General features: G+C 36.7%; 1 protein-coding gene and 1 long non-coding RNA gene across 2 annotated transcripts; one reads left to right on the top strand and one right to left on the bottom strand.

Moving 5' to 3' along the window:
• The first annotated feature begins 6 nt into the window (after positions 1-6).
• LOC106945263 (uncharacterized) lies at positions 7-485 on the top strand. Its single transcript, XR_001424532.1, has 2 exons — positions 7-142; positions 207-485. It is a non-coding gene; the product is annotated as an uncharacterized LOC106945263 (long non-coding RNA).
• Positions 486-821: 336 nt separating this feature from the next.
• pmt (phosphoethanolamine methyltransferase) lies at positions 822-6,090 on the bottom strand. Its single transcript, XM_015028757.1, has 12 exons — positions 5,926-6,090; positions 4,951-5,122; positions 4,260-4,415; positions 3,767-3,903; positions 3,351-3,502; positions 3,023-3,211; positions 2,798-2,887; positions 2,620-2,709; positions 2,362-2,484; positions 2,082-2,213; positions 1,203-1,319; positions 822-1,101 (listed from the first exon to the last, which is right to left on the bottom strand). The coding sequence occupies exons 1-12, from the start codon at positions 5,933-5,935 to the stop codon at positions 991-993; spliced, it is 1,479 nt and encodes a 492-aa protein (XP_014884243.1). The 5' UTR covers positions 5,936-6,090; the 3' UTR covers positions 822-990.
• Between the last annotated feature and the right edge of the window lie 16,212 nt (positions 6,091-22,302).

The following is a 22,302-nucleotide window of genomic DNA, read 5'->3' on the forward strand; positions in this document are numbered from 1 at the left end:
TATATATATAATTTTGGACTGGTTAGACAGTTGTATTTCGAGCCCATTATGTTGTAAATAATTAAAAATTTAAATAGAATAAATTAACGTCTTCAGTCAGGCTTCAGTCAGTCAGTCAGACAAAAGAGTAATTTACTCTTTTGTCTGTTAAAAAGGGAAGTGTGCATTACATAATCTTTTATAGTGATTATTACCTGTGAACACAGTCTTTTATTTCCCGGAACAGCAGTCAACAACAACACTGCAACCAACCGCATATCCATCCATCAACAGTCAAATTTAGTTTGCTCAAGTCAAACTGGCTGAGCGGCTTCTTGCAGTGAAAGAGAGCTGTCTGCTACGAGCCGCTACTGGTGGGTTCCTGCCCGGATGTATGAGTTGGAAATAGCGCCGATGTGAGAGGGTGGGGCCTTGGAGGTTGCTCACTGGAAGTACAAGACCAACAGGTTTTCACCAATTCTGCTGTGCTGGAAGATAGGATTACACCATAAACCCCAAAACACACTAACCAAACATTTATTAATCCTGCTTTGGCAAAGTTATGAGAAGATCTGAGAAAACCTTGAGTAAATCATGCAAACTGTGATGTTCAGAGCAACAAACGGATCACAGAATTGCATTACGTCTCCAGATTTGTACGGTTCTTAAACTAGAGAAAAACATGCATGCTTGTCAAAAATGACCATGATCACAACCACATGTTCGAGAGGCAACATGAAAGAGTTATTGATGCCTTCATGCACCATGCAGCATAATAAAGCAAGGGCAAATATTGCCCAGACTTGAATGAACAATGAACAGCAGGATTTTCCATCGCCTGGTTTGTATTTTGATCAATTTTTTTTATTTATTTTGCAAACCATTACAACTGAAAGAAGATATAAAGCTTTAAAAATGTTTTCATAAATTAACATGCTGCTAGACTTGTCAAAAAAAAAGCAACCTAAATGTGTCTTCTTTCACTATCTTCTTAACTTTTTGATAAATCACTCAGTTCCTTGTTGCATGAAAGAGTCCCCATCGCTGGTCTCCACTTTTAGAGCGATCCAGCTTTTCCCGCCATCCGTTAACTATTGCAGAATAATCCTCCTCGGAAAATTCCTGCAAAGTAAATAGCAGATCGAAGGATATTAGTAAGTCCTCCGAAGTTAAGTAAAACTTGTGCAAGTAAGTAAATCCCCCAAGCTGCTCTGCAAACTAACCTGGATAAATTCCTCTTTAATGTCCTCTGCTCTCTGCAGCTCAGTCTGGATCACTTGGATGAACTGGGCTGTTCGGTCTTCTACTCGAACATTGCAGAATCCAGCTTCCTGAATGAACTGCATCAGAGAGAAGGGGGGCACGGTGAGTAAGAGTGGAAACAGCACCACCTCCTGGATAACTGTAGTATAACGTCTCGTAGAGAATGAACAAAACCGTTTTTCATTGGAGTCACGCAAAAATCCTAACATACTGTATAAAATGTCTTTCAAAGGCTCTGGAAGGCATTAGTAGGTTTGACGTCGTTGTAAGTTGTTTTGGTCTGATGCAGCGTTGCCTTTAGGCAGCAGTGCGTCTAGCTGGAGATTAGTCTGTACAAGAATTTCACCAAAAGTGATTGACAGTGGCTCTTGCTTCAGTAGCGCCCTCGGCAAGCTTCTCCTCCTGCCAACCCCAGAGTCTACTGCAGCAGCTGGTGAAAACACAATTTCTTCACTTTTCTTGGTTGGACGTAGATAAAGGTACGACACAGGGTAAGTGGTGCCACAACAGAACCTGACCCCTCCATTCTCAGCAGCAAGTGGGAGTGCCTGCTCATATGACACATAAATAAGTATTTTTTTTTAATGTGTCTTGACCTTTGTCTTTATTGCTCTCTTTGCTGATGATTAACAGATTCATTTCATTTGAGATGTATCATCTTATTTTCCAGATATTTCTTTTTATTATTATTGCAGCAGGAATCTAATCAACAACTGATATTTCCATCTCAGAACCACTAGTTTTAAAATGTTCTGGTATGTCATGAAAGCTCACTCTTCTAATATTGAACCAAACTACACAGCAGTGGGAGGTGCTGACATATAAACCTGCTGGTTTACCTTGCCATACTCTGACGGTGTGTAGAGGATGTAACCTCTCTGTGTGACGTAGGCCTCAAATACTGGAGTCCATGGCTTCTCCCCGCAGCAGTAGTCGCTGATCAGCAGCTGACCTCCTGGCTTTAACCAGGACTGGATGCAAAGAAGCAGAAAAGTTACTGATCATATGGCAAAAGGAATGAAAGAATAATCGTGACATGAACTTTTCATATTTTTCTTATGCTTGTCTCACAAACAAATCAACGTAAGTATAAGATAAGAAGATGATTAAAATTCTCACGTGGAAGCGTTTGAAAAGAGCCACTTTGTCATCTATGTGCAAAATTGTGTCTCTGCTGTAGATCACGTCGAATGAACCTTCTGGAAACGTCCTCTTAGTAGCGTCTGCCACCTCGAACTGCACCTAAGGAAGCGCCAACAGCTTAGACATATTTTGTTTCATGGTTGTACAGTGGTGCACGCTTATAACAAAGGAGCTGCAGAGGCAACTCTCTGATTTTTAATATGAAAAGTAAAAGGAAATAAACGTGATCCATACTGATGGCAGCTTCTCCGCTCTTGCCCTTTCAATGGCAATGTCGACCATGTTGTCGGACAAATCCAAGCCAAGCACTTCCACCCCAAACATCTGCAGAACAGCATAACATTTGCTTTCCTTTTAGTTTTTGTAATCATTTTGATGATGCTGATGTTTCTCCTGGTTTTGTTGGTCTTACTTTTGCCATGTAGAAATCTCCTCCTCCAATTCCACAGCCTACATCCAGAACCTTCTGTCCACGCTTCAGGTTCAGCAGGTCCACAAACTCCTGTTGGGAAAATTATTAAATCTTTAATTTGCTAAAATATCAAATCCTCAGCCAACTATTAAACATTTTATTATGCGTTTTGCTTTCTTTCAGCATTTTGCCTTCTTTCTGAAACATCTTTAATTTTTTTTTTACCTTGGTTGTGCTGGGTCCACCTGTGCTGACATAACCAGCCCCAAACATCTTTTCGTAGCGCAGGATGCCTCGTCTGGTGTACTGCTGGTTGTCCAGGAACTGCTGGAATGTGCCAAAACCATTCTGGGAATTGGAGGAGCGAGGAAGCTTCTGCAGAAGCCAACACATCTGGTTCGGATTGTTTTTCATCTGAGACAGCAGAAGGATGAAAGCAAGAAAATTTAATGAAAGAAAGACATGTTTTTTTTTTTTTAATCTAAACTTTTTACCACATTTTAAACATGTGAAACGTCACAGGAATTATCTGGAGATAAAGATTTAGCAATACCTCAACATAAGTCTGAACTCTCTTTTTAAAGACAATATCGAAACCAAAGTTTTGGCCTCCCTCCGGTGCCTCCACATGCACCGAGGTGGCCAAGTGAGTGTACTGTGCCTCGCTGCGGTAGCAGGTGGGGTTGAAATCTCTCTTGCAGTCGCCTTTAAAGAATAAAAAAAGTAATTATTTCTGTTGAATAATAATAATAATAATAAAAAAAAACACTCTATTCTTTAAATCTAAAGCCCAAATTATGATTTATATGGTTTGGGGAAAGCAAATTTAATTTCCAAGGCAATATTTCTTAATAAATTTAAATGTTCATCAGCTTAATTTCATATAAATTGGTTGTTTAAGCCATCTGCATAAAATGCAACATTTTACAATTGTAAAAGATTCATGAAAGTTTCCGGTTGACTCAGTACCTGAGCGGTGGTTGCAGGACTCTCTGAAGAAGAGAAAGCCACCTGGCTGCAGCCAGTTCAGCATTTTCTTCATGAAGGACTTCAGCTCTTCGTCACTCAGATACATCAGCAGCCAATTGGAGAAGATAAAGTCGATACTGAGGAAGTAGTTATATTAGTAACTCCAAAATGTGCAGCTTGACAGGAAATATATTCTATACAGGAGAGATTAGTGAGCATCGGTCATGGAAAGTAGGTATGACCTGCAGGAGGCGCTTTAAGATCTGATACATGAAATGTTTGATTAAATATAAACTCAGTTTAGTGAAACTGAGTCACAGTTTGCATTTCACCAAAAACTGTAGGTATAAGCTTCATCTGATTGTGTAACAGCAGAAGTCAGGAGATCATTTTCTGTGCCTCTTGTTTCTTTCACAACTGATTCACAGAGCAGTCGTGATTTCTTTCAGCTATTCTGCTTAACTTTCAGCAAGTCTGTACTCTTCACCCCTACCTGTGTTGGGGGATGTCCAGCTTTGTGACGTCAGCTTGGACGAAGCTGACGTTGCTATGGTGACCATTGTTCTGCCTGTTCTTGTCCACAAAGCTTTGCATGAAGTCCACCGCGGTCACATGGGCTGCCTTGGTCAGCAGGTGGCTGGTGAAGCGGCTGCAGAGGAACATGACAGTTTTCTATGAAACAAAAATGAAGTTTGATTCAAACAACTTTAACTGTAAGAATGAAGCATTTATAATATTGCTGCAGCTAAGAGTTATTTTTCTTGCATAGCGAACCTCTGGAATCTTTTAAAACAGACAAATATAGTTGTGTTTCATCTCCATAGTTAGGGGGGAAAAATTTTTGTGTCACCCTATATTCTGAGTAAGGCAGAGTATATGAATATTGAATAAACGTGACCCGACAACACAGCCTTGAGGAACCCCAGATGTGATCTTTGTTTATTCCGTTAAATAACTGCTCTGCCTTAAAATGAAATGTCTAGGACTAAATACATTTCAAGTTTGATAGATAAATATTAACCATGTAGACCTGCAGGTCATCAGAACACCATTTATTCAATGTTTCCTGGAACAAAACTAAAGAAGACAAGGCAGCATTTAATTTTCTTCCTCATACTATTTACAATAATGCTTTAGCTAAGGGCTTAAAACATTTACAGGGAGTAACTGAGCTTCATGCTCACCCAATCCCAGCTCCCAGCTCCAGCACTCTGCGTCCCTCCAGGGAAGGCAGCATGGACAAGATCTCGGGCAGCTCATGCTCTGTCAGCTCTTTGGCCCGGGAATCCAGCATCATCTCCTCCACGGTGGCGCCTTTGGAGTGCTCCTTCCAAAACTCTGTCATGTTACAACGAACTGTTGAGCAAACAGACTGCGTGAGCGGAAACTGAGGATTGGAAAAAAAATGTTAGTCAAATAAAAGGACAAACTTCGGTCAGATGAAAAGGAATTTATTGCCACGTCAATATTAAGTTGTTGTGTAATTTGAACTATTGAACTCTTTCCGGAGTCGCTGACGATAGATATGGGGAGGTAAACCGTAATGCTTCTGTGTATCTTGTCAATCATAATTCACCTTTCAACCAGTTCTTGTGTGTGTGTTCAGTTTAGTGATTATATTTTAAACAGGCGGTTCTTATAAAATGTCTTTTAAACATAAATCCACACTAACTCCCTGTCCAGCACACAGATTAACCTTTAATTGAACGGATTAGACAATCTTAAAACAGTACAGTGAAAATTGTATATGTGCCAAAGGGGAAAAACTGGATGATTTTAGCTGAATTTATAAGATTTACAGACCATTAGTAACATCAAATTAAAAATATATCACATGTCACATAATTTATTCTCTTTTGATCACCATTTGTTTAATATATATATATATAAAAAAAACTTGATTCATTACTATTAATTAAAAAAGAACAATATTATCCATATAACTGGGATAACTGCATGTTAACTCCTGAAAAAGCTTCAGGGATGTTTTGGCAGTCCAGTGCTCCCAGTAGGATTACTTCCACCAGCTGAGTGAACAATTACAACAAAACCACACAAGGCAACAAACTCCAGCTGGATCCAAACTTTGGTTTCATCATTTCCAGAAGACTTTCTGAAATCCTCCCAAAGAAAGCAAGACTTGTCTGTTCTCCTCATACCTTTTTCCATGGTGGTCTCTGGCTGATTAGCGCAGCAGGAAATAACAGGAATTAATCTCCAATGTCCATCCAGTGTGGCAGGTAATGCTAAGACTTTTTTTTTTTTATTTACAACTTGTAGCCCCTCCCAGACAAAGTGCAGATTTCAGCTCCCGTGGTCGCTCCTTAAATAAAAAGGTCAAAGTGGCGCGGATAGGAGGTGGTCTACATGTAGGCACCTGACCATTAGGATGCGTCCAATGCAGTGGCAGGGGAGGGTGTGCACATGAATAATCAAACAAGGACACGACTCACCACAGTGTGAGAGGCTCAGACTTCCCACCATCAAAAAAGCACCTGTGATAGCTGTCAGCCTAAGGCAGGATAGAGGCTGGGTGATGCACACTTACTTGTCATTTTGCACAACGGTCGGTCTATGTGATGCTTCCCAGCGACGGTCTGCCTCACTGGTTTTGTCTCACCTCATCAGGGTTGTGCTGACACCATAGGAAATGTCTCGTGGCATGTGTGAATTACGCAATGTTGCCTCATCCCGTTCGGGCTCAAAGCCAGGACAGCTGCACCGAGCCGTGTGAGGTTGAAGCTGCAGAATTTGCTAGAAAGTTCAAAGAGCTTTTCTCTTTGAATTTCTTACTAGTAAAATAAGAAGCAAATCAACATCAATTGTTATTATGTATCTTTATTTATTGAACAAAAGTTTTTCACTGTCTTGTTCAATCTATAGATATGGACTAACCTAGAGTTAGCAGAGTTAAACAAACAACAACAATATTAATAATAATAATAATAATAATAATAATAATAATAATAATAATAATAATAATAATAATAATAATAATAATAATAATAATAATAATAGCATTTTCCAAATAATACATGAGATTTTTTCACACACACAGGCACATTTTGTCATATTATAGTCACAAAGTTCAATGTATTTCACACAGATCTTGTATGATGGAGCAACACAAAGTGACATAACTTTGAAGTTGATTAAATTAATTTATACATTAAAAAATAATATTTGTAAATATAAAAATCTCCTTGCATGAGTTTTGTATACCTCCTTCTGCAGACAGTAATCTCTAGAACCATCTTCTTTAGCTCCAGTCATCTTTCCATCAGATCTGATCAGCTCCTTTGTCTCTGCTAAATAAAAGCTGGCCCACAGCATGATGCTCCTACCACCAGGTTGCTTGTTTTCTACCAGAAATAACATTTCAATGTACACCATATCAACTGTTACATTTCTAGGCAAACTTTTAATGGGACATTTTATGCTTTTCTTTCAATAACGGCTTTGACCTTCACAAAGACCAGATACTGTATATTATAGTTTTTCCATATTCAGATGATGGGCTGAACAGCATTCCATGAGATGTTCAAAGCTTTGGATATTTTGCTTTGAACATCTTTGAACAACTTCATTCCTTACATGCATGACATGTTTCTCTTTATGAAATGGTTTGTTTCAAAACAAACCTCAGAGGACTTTCTAGAGCAGATATTGTGGTTAAATTACATAAAAGCAACTTTCAAATGCAACAAGTTACATTGAATCTCCCTCATGGGTAGCAGATTAGGAGGGCCAGAAGCACTCCACACGTTTAAGATTTATATTTGTAAATGTGGAAGAGTTCAAGCTACAGTTCATGAATACATGAACAGTTCATTGTGTCTGAGTTTGGAAAAACTAAGAACGTCTGGATGCAGCGGTGAGTGAAGACGGTATTTTAAGGTGCCACAATTATCTGTAGTGCAGGTGGGGTGATAATTTTTTTCCCAGCTCACAGTTGTTTGTTCGGACAAAGCTGTAAATGTTTCACATTTATAGGCTTATTATTAGCTATCCATGCTTTAATTCTGTTTTTTTTTATTTGCCTTGTTATGTGTCAGGTTTTTCACTGTGATATAAGTCAAGTCTGAACTTTGACCCACTGAAAGTGAGTTTGGCTTTGAACTTTGTCACTGTTGTCTTTCTGTCATGCGTGGTGGAGAGCAGATAAGACAGTCATACCATAGGACGTGTACTGGCCTACTTCTAAGAGAACAGTGGCTTAAGTTTTTCGTTAACGATTCAGAACAAAAATGTGTATAAACTATTTTTTTCTAACGTGGATGATGCGACACATTCAGAGTGATATAATACTGTAAATGGATCCTGTGAAAACCGTTTCTCAACACATGGGAAGATAAATGTTTTGGGATGAATTTAGTTGTGTTTTTTAGTGTTAGTTTTTAGCTTTTGGATTCCTTCTTCCTAATTTCATTGTTTAGTCTTCAGTGTCCTGATTGGACACAACTGACTGGTGACCCAGACTCTGCGAGCATATGATGCATTTTGTCATGCTGGCTATAGATGATGTAACATTTTCAGAAATAGTGAAAACTAATGGCTCATAATCATTTATCTGCCTTCTTGTTTTACACAAGTTGAAAATTAATACAGTACCCAACTTTTAAAGTGTAACTTAGTTCATTGACATTCACAACAGCTACTTTTCTAACTTCCTTTTGTGTCCGGCTTTACTGCAGTGTTAACATGAACCAGTGCTTAAACAGGAACAATAGATTTGTATTGTGCTCTTTTTATTCCCTGTTGTGGAATTTAAGGATAAAAATTGATTAGTACTTGAATTGTTTTTTGCAGGAACTTAACTTTTTAAGTGTAAAGTTTTTGTTTATAGGTTCCTGTGTCCCTCAGCCTGGAATAAATTAATACTTTGAACATTTTTGTCTAATAAATTAGAATTTATTGATATTACAAAACATTATGTTCACCCTTTTCACATTTAGACATTTACAAAAAAATAACATTTTAGATTTTACAATGCATGATTCGTTTCCACAAGTTTATAACCTGACCATTTGTCTTTTTGTGAGGAATCGTGAATTGTGGAGTTTAGCTTACAGACCTCCCAGATAACTTATGTAAGTGTGTTTGTTGTAGAGCAGCGAGATCTCACTGTACCAACATGTTAGGTCCGGTTAAGTTCGGACTGACAGTCATTCAAGGGTCACTGCTTGTATTTCTAGGAAAAGAGGATTGATGAGAAGAAATTTGATCAATACTTAAATTGGTTTTGACTTACTCTCACAGCACAGATTATGTTTGAACCTTCACTGAATGAGTAACATGAGTGTAAGTTTTAAGTTTAAAGTTTCATGCATGAGTTTATGAGCGATCCAACAATCCCTGCCAGTGGATGCTGTATTCAAATAAGTTAAAAACATTTATTGCTTCATGACATTCTGTGGCTGCTAATGATGAGGTTATCTTATAAATGGTGAATGTTATAAACTCTCACACTTTCTTAAATGTTGCCCAATGCTGACTGTCTTGTCTTTGTTTTTGGTTTTTCCTCCCAAAGTACTGATACTTTGCATCTAGCTGTTTCTCTTTCCTGGATGTAGTTATTTGCTAATCAAATTCTCTTAGTGGTTGATTGTGGAAGATAAGCGCTCAAACTAAACCTGGTTCTGCTGGAGGTCACTTCATGCTGCCAGAGGGTGGTTCCTCCCCACTGTTGCCCCATGCTTACTCAGGATCAGCTCAGCTGCTTTGATGAATTTGACTGTATTGGGATCAACTTGGCAAGAAAAAATTAAACATACAGGCAAATAATGAGAGAGGTGCATTGGAATTATGGGTTATATACCAGTCAACCCTAGATATAAACAAATGTGGAAAAAAACAACAATGACACATCACAAATTGGTTAAAATCAAGACAATACTTAAAATTAAATAAAAATGTGTGTAGTTCAATTTTAAAATCTGTATGATTGGAGTAGTTTGAAAATATGGATTGACTGTGTTAAATTCATATTTAACACAGTCAAGCACAACTTATTGTGCTTCAGCCTGACCTTTGAACTCTGTCTGTCTCTGGGCGAATTTCCCAATATTCTTTCTGTACTGCTGTGTGTGTGTGTGTGTGTGTGTGTGTGTGTGTGTGTGTGTGTGTGTGTGTGTGTAGGCTGATAAGATCACATGACTTTCACTGCTACACTCAGCCTGTTGGGATTTTTATCAGGAAACCTCAGAAAGACAGAAATGACGCATCCTCTTTACTGGAACCTGCCACTTCTCTCAGCTTGAATGGTTAAATTACACTGACATATTTATTTTGTTAACTGAGACATCGATGAAGAGAAACAGTAACAGTCTGCAACAATCTGAATACGTTTTAGATTTAGTTAGGTGTGGTTTATATTTTCATTTGTTTTTAACAAGGCTATTTCAATGAACAAAACTGAATTAAAAGAAAATCTATGTTATCTACAAGGCACTACATCTACATGGTATCTGTTTAATCTTTTCTTTTAACTAAAAAAAATAAACTTACCTTTATTTAAGTTTATTTTAAATAAATAAACTTAAATTGGTCACACAAACAGACCAATACCGAAACCTTATTTAACTTTTTTCTGACATAATTTGACGTATTCAACTTAGAGCAGTCTCACCTTGGGCCACTAGATGTCAGTATATCTCTTGAACATGTGAATGAAATCAAACAAATTGTAGGTTCATATGCTGAGGCATCGATATGCAAAATTATTACATTTCAGAAACCAGACCTTATTGAATTTTATATATTTTATGTTATTTTTACACATTAAAAAAACATTTTCCTAGCAGATGAAAGTAGTGCTTATTGATAAAACTTCATACAAAGTTCTTCATAATTTATGTTATAAATCACACTTGAATGAAGACAAATTTACTAACCATCAGTTTAGGAACATTTAAACCAAATAATAATGCAACTTTTTTTTTAATACACATTTATTCAACATTTCTCATTTTTTTTGGTCCTGCTTTAGTTAAATAGCAAACATCATAAATATATTTATTGGAAAACAATAAATAAATAAATCACACATCAATAAAATAAGATCTTCAATGTTTTGTGTATTTTAGCATGACAACACCAGTGTCATAGCTGCTATTGAGAAAAAAAAATTGACATATTAAAGATGAAATTGAGCAGATCTTTGATTTTTGGAGCTGCAGCAATATTTGCAGACTGAAACAAGGTGTGATGATAATAACAGTCCAAGGTACGTCTCTCATAAATATTCACAAGGCCTTTGATGTAGAGATGTTTTGTTTACAGAGCTCTAAAATTAGTATGTCTTGGGACAGAAGAGCATCTTTGTTCGTTTCTCTTACGGCTGCTCCTAACAGAGAGCGACAGGTGCTGCTGCTATTACACATGCAGAGCTGAATAAAGCAAACATTTGCATTTCCCCGTGAAAAATGGAAAATTACCTGAGACGTATTGGATGTGCTCGGTCCCCAGGAGACAATCAAGTAATTGCTCTTCATTTGGACGCGAGTGCTCAGAAGCCATCATCGGAGAGAGGCAGAGAAAAAGTATTTTAGCTTTAAAGATTCATTGGAAACCTCACAAACTATCTTTAGATGTTCCACATTTGCGGATTCTTCAGGGAAAAGTCAAGGAAAACATTGAAGAGTTTGTACTACATATAATGTGTTAGATGTATGCATTTTCTGAAATATTTCTTCTGTCTGTACATCCGTTTCTTCTTCTTCCATCTCCGTTTTAATGCTATTTACAACTGACTGAATTCTCTGCACAGCTTCATTGAATCCAACATTTTTCTCACCTGTCAAGTACCAGTAGTTGTGTCAAGACACAGAGGTTGTAAACAGATCCTCCTGAAGCACAACAGCTTTCAGAGCTCATGTCAGTATATCAATTTATGAAAGGTAAAATACAGAGAATTTGCTACCATGTTGTTTTCCTCCGAGTTTTCTCTATTGGCATGGGAGATAGAGCGAGTTTAAAATGGACAGAAATAACATGAAGTACTGATGAATGCTTGATCTTGGGATCATGATGGATCAGCAGAATGGAGACTTGAGTTATATTTTTCAAGTTATTAATGTGTGTGTCAATTGGAAGGTCATAATAGATCCGTCACTTGTCGTCTTCTCTTTCATGACTTGATGCAATCTGCTCCTTACAAAGATAACTCCTTGGTGTTAGAAGGTCAACTGACTAATTGTTCTCTCTCCCATGTGAGCAAAAATGTTCAAATAAAACGTTTCTTTGTCACAATCATTTTTACATGCAATAAACTAAGTATAGGATATTTTAGCAAAACAAATTGGTCTGATTTTTGTATAAAGGGGTCTATAAATCATGGCAGAGCTGAATGTTGAAAATCATATGTGCAGTATTAAATGAAAGGCAATGTTCTAAATATTTACTTTTTCTTTGTCTGAAAATTGCTTTTTTCTCAGCAACAAGAACAATATATGGGTCACCCTTTCTTCAAAATTCTTGCAATATTCAGTAAGTTGAATAAGTTAGAAACTTCCAATATAGCTTTTTTTTATTATTCAATTGATGTCACTGGAAAGCAAAACACACAGTTAATAAAACATGAACACTTTGTGTTGTACTTGGGATTTCATATTTTAAGAAGAGCTTGCTTGTCTGAGCTTTTTAGGGCTCACATATGTGAAAATCTCAAACTAAAATTGTTTTAAAAGTGTTGATCTGAATAAAACGCCTGTACTAGCAGGTCAGTATCTTTGACTTGTGGTCATTTGCTCCACTAAATGATAGATTTTTCTAAAGAAACAGAGCAGATTTTTATGAGTTAATAATTTGTTGAGAGATAAATACATAAATAATAGTTCAGCAAAAAACATTTCTGCAAACTTGAGAAAACTGACAAAAACCAAATATTAAGCTCCAACTCATGGCCTGTTTTTGAGAAATATGGCTGAAAATAACATGCCCAAAATGAATTGAATGTATCTCAAGAACTACAGAGTTTATTTTAATTGTTTTGGTATCAAAACAAAGGCAAGACCCTTTGTTTCGCATTGCAACTATTAAGACATATCAGCTGTAATTTGTAACTTCCAGCTTTCTAAATGTCCTAGCAAAACAGGAAGATATGTTTGCATTTTAAAAAAATTTAATTTTATAAGACGTTAAAACATGAGATAGCTTCGTAAATGATCAATAAATAATGTGTGCTCAAAGTAAAATGTCAAAAACAGAAAACCCTCTCTGAATAAGGCAAACACATGAATTCCCTGAGAGTGTAGGTTCTGAATTTTAGAGTCATAAAATCTGAGCTCAGCAGGAATGACCTTTTTGCTTAAACAAACAGAACATGCAGAACGCTGACGTATTCATAATTAATCCCAAAACTATGTTCGTTCATCATCTGACCTTTATGAAGCATTGCTACACCCAACAAAGACTTCAGGTTTGCTCCCTTTCCTCAGACACTGGAGACATGCTGGATAGAAAATATAAATCATTCAGAACACCTACGGCTACGTAGGAGGGAAAACTTTGAAAAATGCAATAAAAAAAAAAAATAAAAAAAAAACCTCTGGTGTAGATTTTATATGTCTGCAGCAGGGACATCTGAAAAATGAATGCTGAAGCCACCTGAGAGGTACCATCGAAGCGTGTGAGGTTGTTAAGAAATCACGGTGACAAAAGGTTCATGTTACACAGCAGAGGAAAGTTGCAGGACTTTTTCCCCCGTGCCTCAGGAAGCCGGTTCGCTACGTGAGCATGATCCGATACAAAGAGCATCTAGTTATGCTGGCAGATCCTGCAGAGAAAGTTATAGAGACAGTGTGATGTCATGGCTGTAATCAAAAGAAACAACAGAGCTCAAACAAGCAAATAATGCTATTCATTCTGCATTTAAAAACGTCAACGATCTGCAGTAAATGTCTTTGTATGGTAGTTAATTGGGCAAGAATTGTTTTAGAAATGGTTATTTTTTTAATGACATTATTATTATTATTATTATTATTATTATTATTATTATTATTATAAAAACACCCAGGGCTAAAACCATTCAGATGAAAATGTAAGATGTAAGATTTTTTTGGCACATTATGGGTTTATAAAATAGTACTTTGTATTTGTTTTCTTTGTGTGATGTTGTTAATTTACCAAAAATAAAGTGAAAGGGAATATTATTCCACTCTGCTGGAGAGTTCTAGATAGTTTCTGGATTATCTGTTTATTCTTTTTACACGTTGAACTATAATACAAAAGTTGTTTTGTTACTTTTGAAATTTCTTGGTATTCAATTTGTTTTCTCTCGTAGCCAGAGGAAAATAATTATACAATGTCAATGCCTGCTTGTCTAAAGACAATCATATTTTTGGATTGTTGAAGGAAGTCGGAGACCATCTATACATGCACAAAGGAAAATATGAAAACAATTTTTAAATTAATTAGGATCACCAAAATTAAAATACAGAATTGCCAGATAATAAAAGAAACCCTTTTGATTCTATTGTCATACCTATTTTTTTTTTTTTTTTTTTTTTACATTAAGAAGTTCACTGATAATGAAAACGACACACAATTAAATAGTTTGGGAAAGCTAAGAAGTTGATGTCATGACTTTCTACCTTTATAGTGTTTAATTTAAATGGAGGCACAATTATTTATGTATTTTACAAAGGTTAGAATACGCTGCTTCCCTGTGTGAAACCAGGGCGAAACTAAAATAAGTCTGGTAATATATCAGAAGAAAACATTGTGAATATTATGTTAAATCTGGAGGAAAACAGAAGATCCTTGTAAGCTTGAGAACCCCATCCAATCTATGAAATACGAATGTGGCAGTATCATGTTGTGGGCTGGTTTGTTGTGGGAGCCTTTAACTAAATATATTGAATCATGGGAAAAGAATAAAGGATATTGAAGCAACATCTTAAAATATGTGCCGGGAAGTTAATATGTGTCAAGATAACCCTGAGCATATCACCAACTCAACTGCAAAGTAGTTTAAAAACAATGAAGTTAATGTATAGTGGTTATTACAAAGCCTGAGACACATGGAAAATGTGTGAGCAGAGCTGAAAAGGTGTGTGTGCGTGAAGGTGTGTGTGAAGAAGTCAGCCTTACTCCATTTCCTGCAGAAGAGAACGAGCTACTATTGTGAAAAGTTTATGGAAGGATACAGAAAATCCAATGAAAGTCATAGAACTTAAAAGGCCGTTCAACCAGATAGTGTGGAAAAAAATGCAAAATTACTTTAGGATTTGTAACAAACCCATGAGCCTTAGTCTGATTTATTATGTCCCTTTATATAGTGTATGCAAATATATGGTTTAGCACCCGTCGACCGCTATATTTCTTTACCAAATTACATTTCCCCGTACATGCAAGTTTTACTTTGGTTTGATACTTTGGCCTCAGTGTGACCTTCAAGGAGCAAGTCAACATGAAAACCTTTAAGCCTCAAACATGGCACATACAGTACAGAACATGATCTGTTCTCCACAGGATCAAACTCAGCTGAAGTGACATGTGAATCGATGCAGAGTGTTCAAAGAAGCTCAGTACTGAGAAAAATCTGCTATATGAGCTTAAAGTGTAAATATATTGCTGCTTTATACCCAAATGAAGTGATTTTATGTCATATGTATTACAAAACATTTTACATAAGAAATGCAAATGTTGTCGTCACATGTCTAATATGCACACATTAAAAAAAATCAATAGGCAAGGAAAACTGCACAATAAATATTGAATGAATTAATAAGTAAGATACATACTACTGTACAACAGATGGCAGTATGGACCTCTTAAACTAAGCTGTATGATGTATCTGAGATGCAGAATTGCCCGAGATATTTACTTCTCAGAATAAACCAGTTATTAAATATCTTATAAAGGTTTTCTTCCTTTTCTCTTTTAATCTTTGAGGAAGTATCTGCATCAGCAGCATCCCCTGTTTTACTGGAAGATCAGTTTATCCATCCTCCGGAAAGAGGAGGTTCATCTGGAAGTGGAGTTTCACCCTCGTAGAAGAGCTACTCAAATTAGATCGGTCATCTCAATTTCCATTAAAAGTTTAGCAAGGTCAGAAGCAAAGTAAATGATAAAAATAATTTTTTTTGTAATTTATCTTTCCCTTGAAATTGCTCGATTTCGATCAAAAGAAATTCTTCGTTATTTGCTGGTGTCCCAATGCTAAAATAATAATAATAATAATAAAGTATTCCAAAATGAACATATGAAAAGATAAAGTTTTGGCTGATTTCACTTTTGTACTCTGGTGAATATTTCCTTTGTTTCTGGATCTGCTGGGTAGCTGGAAAACAAATCAGATATTTTTGTCCTAAATTTGCCTGAGGGCACAACATGCCTGAAGCAAAAACTAATACAGACAAGGATGGCAACAAATAAGCTAATTAGTAAATTAGAAAAGAGTGTGTTATTAACCCACGTCTATAGAAATGTAGACACCAGTCTCAAAAAGTGTGCAACATCTTTTTCAGAGTATTTAGAGAGATGCATCAGCTACCAAAGCAGAAAGTAAAGCTAACACATATTCCTTAAAAACATTCTTGTAAATGTTTTTTTTCAGAAGTGACAAGATTAGTGGCCAGGTAAGCCTGAAAAATGGCAAAAACATTTTGGTATAATACATTTTGGTGTTAATTTTCAGAAAATTTGGTGTGTTTTCATAATTTAACCATGAATTGTTCCAATTATATTTCCTAAAAAAGAAAACTGTCCCAAAAAAGTAAAGTTTTTGAAAGTCAACTCATCATATTTTAGCTTACAAGGAATATTAACTTAATAGTGCTTGACCCTGATGCTAACCTTCAGTAAGTTTAATAAAAAATACTTGCACAGTTTATGGGAGTACACAGTTGTTGGTAACAGCTAAGGAGAAATGCCGTGTGGCACGCTGACCCCACACACAACCCAGTTAATAACTTCAACCAACCATTAAGACTAACAAATCTACACATTTGAAAAATTCCCTTGGATGAATATATAATCAATATTCTATTCTGTTTTGTAACTGACAAGGGAAAATACTTTGTTTTCAAGCTTCTCTCGTTATTATTCTGCCAGGAAGCTGACTTTTGTTCTCCTCGTCTTTCCCTGTCTGTATTCCTTGTCTGTCTCTTCCTCTCTGTGCTGCTGCAGGTGTGGCCTCTAAATCCCAACAGATCCTCCTGACACGCCTGATCCTTATCAGACTCATTAGCAAGCAGTAAATCTTCTGAGGATTTTTCCTTGACTTTTGCCAGGCTTCTTGCATTCACCAGCTGTGTAAGTCTCAGACCAAAGCCTTGCTTCATGCTAGTCCTTGTTAGTTGTGTTTTTATACCTTATTATTTCCATTTTTCTTAGATCAAGCCGTCCTGCTTGTGAATTTGCCAACAACTCTATGCTCAGCAATACCCTGACAATGAGTGAATTTTTTTCCCCAAATAAATCAGCATTGCCACAAAGCTGAATTATTGAAAAACAAGCAAAACTATGATGTATTAGACACACAACCCACAAACTTGTACCTAAAACAAGACGCATATTAATTGATGCTTAAGAACTTTATGTGGTCAATGAGTTTTTTAAAGCGCTGAGCTAAAACGAGTCCTACTTGTGCTTTTCATTCCGCCTCTACCATTACCTTCGGTAAAACGGGACACAACCCCAGCAAGCCCCCCCCCCCCCCCCACCCCACTGGGTTGCAACTCAAACTTGAATCTATATTCATATTGCATCCAATCGTAAAAGTCAGCTGCGACCAATTTTGCACAAACACTACAAATCTGGATCTGCAATTACCAGCTTTAAAACTTGAAAATCTCTTTTACAGGCCAGGGCCACTGGGGCAAAAGTAATTACACAATCTGTGGAGGTGTCATCAGCACATAATTTCTGTGGTCGCTCAGACATGAAGGGGACCTTGAGAGGTGTGTGTGTGTGTGTGTGTGTGTGTGTGTGTGTGTGTGTGTGGAAGAGGGTTTGTGTGTCCCTGCACCCCTCATAGGGCTTTGCAAGCGGCTGACTGTCAAAGTGTGGAAATGTGATTGGTAATGAGAGACGCTGTTCTTAACATGATTGATTCCAGATGCCCTTGCAAACAATCACAGTCAACAACAAACTGATATATGACAAAGAACGATGGTGGAGTGGATGAGATTTGACAATTTACTGAAGCCGCTCTTATTGACTAAGAAAACACTGTGTAGAAAAAATGGAAACAGGAAGCATGCTGAGGGACTGATGGAAAGGAGTGAACAAACCTCACAATATGGCAAATGCTTGTTAGAATAACAACAACTAGGGCTTGCAGTAGAAAAACTAAAAGGATGTTTGTCATTTACTTTTATAGTGAATTCATTTTATCATTGGTATGTTGGGTGGTTGTTTGAAACACATAGCAAAAGACGGGTTTAAATTAAAATATATCGCAAAAGAACAGCTCAGTCAAAGTACAAAAATGCAGTTGAAAATTCATGGTCATGCTGATTTATATCTATATTTAATTTAACTCACAAATTACCCAAATTAATTAAGGAGCACAAAGTTTCTTGTGATTCCAAGAGTTTCAATTTTCAAAAATTCTAAATTTTGTTGTTATGAGAAACTTTTTAATTATAATGAAATTCATATTTCAATAAAACGAAAAATTAAAGAAGTCATAATCTGTCAGAGGAATGTTTCTTAATATCTTGTTAAGAGAAAATTTCTCATTATAAAGAAATACTGCATCTAAATTTGTTTCTCAACTCACACAGTTAAATATGTAACATTGCTAAGAAAATGTATCATTTTCTTTAGATCTTCAGATGTGCAAAGCTGGGAGAAACATGCCCCCAAAGACTTACAGCTGTACCCACAGAGAAAGGTTATTTTACAAAGTGTTCACTCGGGGGCTGAATACAAATGAATGCCAGTCACACTTTCCAGTTTTTTATTTGTAAAAATGTATTATTTTCCTTTTTATTTATAGCTGTGCACTACCTTGTGTTGGTCTATCACATAAAATCCCTAATATGCTGATGTTGGCATGAGCAGCAACTGCCAAGATGTTTGACTGGTTATTAAATTACATTGATGCTCAGAATAATCTCATCATTATCAGAAAAAAACAAATAATGTTGGGTGCAACACATATTTGATGCAACAATTGTGTCACATAATCAAAGTTACACAATTATTTTTAGACTTTTGACAATCTAGTTTGCTGCAGCTGATCAAATACTTTTTATTATTGTCTTACTTTCAATATAAAAGTTTTTCTGCACCATCGGCTCCCTGTGGTTCAGTGTTTACTATTCCCAGCCTCGTCTCATACGTCTCAATAAATTATCTCAATAACATTGGGAAAAGAAAAAATATATATTTCACAAGAAGAATAAAAACTTTCTGCTGATGTTTCTTAAACATTGTTTTTTTCATTTTTAACCACAGTTTCAAAAGGTTTGGTACGCAGACAAATGTAAAACCATGTTTGATTGATTTCTCATTTTTGAAACGGTAGCCCAACTCAATCTCTTGTTTTATGTGAAAGATCGATCTTTGGAGTGTATGAAAGCTTTCAGGATTTATTAGACTGCATTGTAATCACTTCTTCTCCCAAAAGGCTACTGAATTACAAGACTTTATGATAATTTATGGGCTTAGCTCTTAAGAAACTTTTATCCATTCCAAGAGTTCGAAGTGGTTTTAGCCGCAGTGGTCACACTGATCAAGATCAATCTTTTAAAAACTGTTTCTGTCTCTATAGTCACACAGCTTAAGATAAACTGAGGCCAGTGTTTGCTAAAACTCATTACTGAATGAAAGAACCAAATATCCACTCAAAAAATTTGAAAATAAATTTGCAAACAGAGGAGACAAAGTGACCAGCCTTTTGCATCATACTTCCATGTTGACTTAGGTTCAGATGAACATATCATGTGTGATATCTTTCTTTTTCTTTTTTAAACTTTAGCTGATTTTTAAAATATTTTTAGTTTTCTGGTATATCAGAACCCAGGTCTACTGCAACGGAAACCTTTACACAAATGCAGGAATCGTTCGCAGAAAGATCCACTTTATGATAGCGGAAGATATGCAGGCTCTGTTTATTATTTATTATTATTTTTACAAACTTTACAATTCACTTGTGCTCGGACATGTAGCACAAGTGAATTGTATATTCATGTCATGTCCTCAGTTAAAATCTACATAAAACTGAATTTAATTTTTCAAAAGTAAACAGAAAACAGCTGAGAACCCGGCAACCAAGGAACAATGATGCGACATTTGAAACCCAAAAGTTGGGCACTAACAAATTCAAATAAGGCCATTTAAGATAAAATTAGTAATGGCAAATTCTCCAGCTGAATATCTCACTAAATAATACCTGGCGAATTTTTTTAGTGAGGGGGAGAAAGAAACCCTGCCTAAGAACAGCAACAAACCTGAAACCTATCCAGAAATTTAAAAGCACAATGGGAATCCAAGCTTCTCTGTAATTCATGACGGTGGCTAATAATCACTTTTGAAGAATTGTAAAATAAATTAATAATAATAAAAAAATCCTGCTTGCATGTTGACATGTAATCTGTGCTCCGGTTCTGACCAGTCCTCTTACACCAATGAGCATGAGCTAATTTATTCCAAAAGTTTCATATTAGTGATTTCTGCAGTGACTGGATAGGTCTTACTTTGTGCCACACAATCTGTCCAGGTTTTTTTTTTTTTTTTATGAATCAAAGGAAGCTCAGCTGGTTGCAAAGAGTCTGACTTTGCAGCAATGCTTTATACTGAACAAGCCTGTGACATAGAAATCCCCTTTAAGAGGACGAAACCTGAAGCAGAACCTGGCCGACCTCTGTTGTGTTCCCATACTTGTGCTTTGGGTTGTTGCTTCCCTTGATTGTAAGTTCTTATTGTTACATAATTTTAGGACAAAAAAAAACTCTTCTAAAGGAGAGAGAAATCTGTCTTCTTCACCTGTTCGCTTTCATAAAACTCATCTTCACTTTCTGAATATAGGATCAGTGGGTATGAGAATGCTCTCTCCATACTTTTCTTTGTTGCAAATGAATGGCCACACATCCATTCAACACTTCCTGCTAAAAAGTTATTTTGTTGTCAATAAAACATTTTTCTCTTCACTGCCAGGAACGGTGGCAGGGTTCCAGATGGCACAGCTATATACTACATCAGCATCCAACATATCTGGTGCTACCTATCCATTTCAGAGGACATGGGCTTTTATTGTGTGAACACAAAAAGACTTAAATTGATGTATATCTCTTCCACAGTCATATTGTTTTTCTAAGAATTAAGGAGAAAAGATTGAAGTTGACTAAAAATCTTTAACTGATTATCCATTTCAAACCTAATTTAGCTTGATACTAACTTTCTTCTGTCAGCCTTACATTTACTGCAACTACAGCTCAATGGTTTAAAAAGAGGCGGTGGTAAAAATGTAAGTGCTCAACAAGTTCGTGTGGAGCTCAATGATATCTTTTAAGCATTGAAAGCAGAGGCTTGGAAGACAGATGGAGTTTGTGCTTCTCCTCCCCGACACAATGCACCGGAGCTTTTCTTCACGCCTAAGCTGACACCTGCAGACGCAGGCCAGGGGATAATGGCACCCTGAATCAGACACGGAAGCACCGTAAAGGCATGCCCTCAAGCCTGCCTGTCAGTGTAAATCAAAAACCCCTAAGTAATTATTTTTATTCTTCCATCAGCTCAGGTATGAGCACCCTTGAGGGGGGCTTCCTGTCTGCCTCCACTGCTCAACCAACAACAGCCCTACAATCTGGCCTGTTTTCACACTGACATTTCAAACAACAAATCCTGGTCAGGGCCTCCCGTGGCTGATGGAAATGACAGTTTAGTATAAATCAGAGGGGCTCGTCTGAGAGTTATATAAACATCAAAACAGGCTCAAGCATTTAAGAAACATGTCAAAACATACCGGGATTAACTTCTTGTCACGTGGGCAGCGAGTACTTTGAACAGGATTTTAACTGGAGCGCAGAGCAATCTTAGCGAATCTATTGAGTTGAGAGGACAGCTGTGTCTGCACAGAGTAATGGGTGGTAAGGACGTGTAGATTTTACTGCAAGGCAGGGTGTTCACTCCATCTGGTGTTCAGATCATTTTAAAAGGCTCAGAGAAATGACTCAAAGCAAACTCTGGTCATAAACTCATGTCAGGTCTGCTTCTGACCATTTTGTGGCCAAACCGGAGCTGCTTTCAGGTCTCTGTACACAGTGCAACAGCATTGCAGCAAATCACTTAGAGCTTCTTAAAAAAAACATAATTGGACAGCACCATAAAAGCCTTCATCATCACTTTGCCTCAAACGTAACATTTCATGTGAAGCTTTTTTTATGATGAGACCATTTTCCTCCCAGCAGCCAGAGTGTTTTAGAAAGCTGCATCTATACCTCTGCAACCTTTTTATACACTGTTGTATATCAGCAAGACAGAAACACACGGTTGGTGCCAAGCAATATGCGCGTTTCAGCTGAAGATTGCAGTACAAACATAAGCACCCTCAGCAATTATTGCCACCACTGGTAAATGTGGAT

The sequence above is a fragment of the Poecilia latipinna genome, unplaced genomic scaffold (genome assembly GCF_001443285.1).
Source record: "Poecilia latipinna isolate Pla-1442-1.1 unplaced genomic scaffold, P_latipinna-1.0 Scaffold0, whole genome shotgun sequence".
NCBI classification, from domain to species: domain Eukaryota; kingdom Metazoa; phylum Chordata; class Actinopteri; order Cyprinodontiformes; family Poeciliidae; genus Poecilia; species Poecilia latipinna.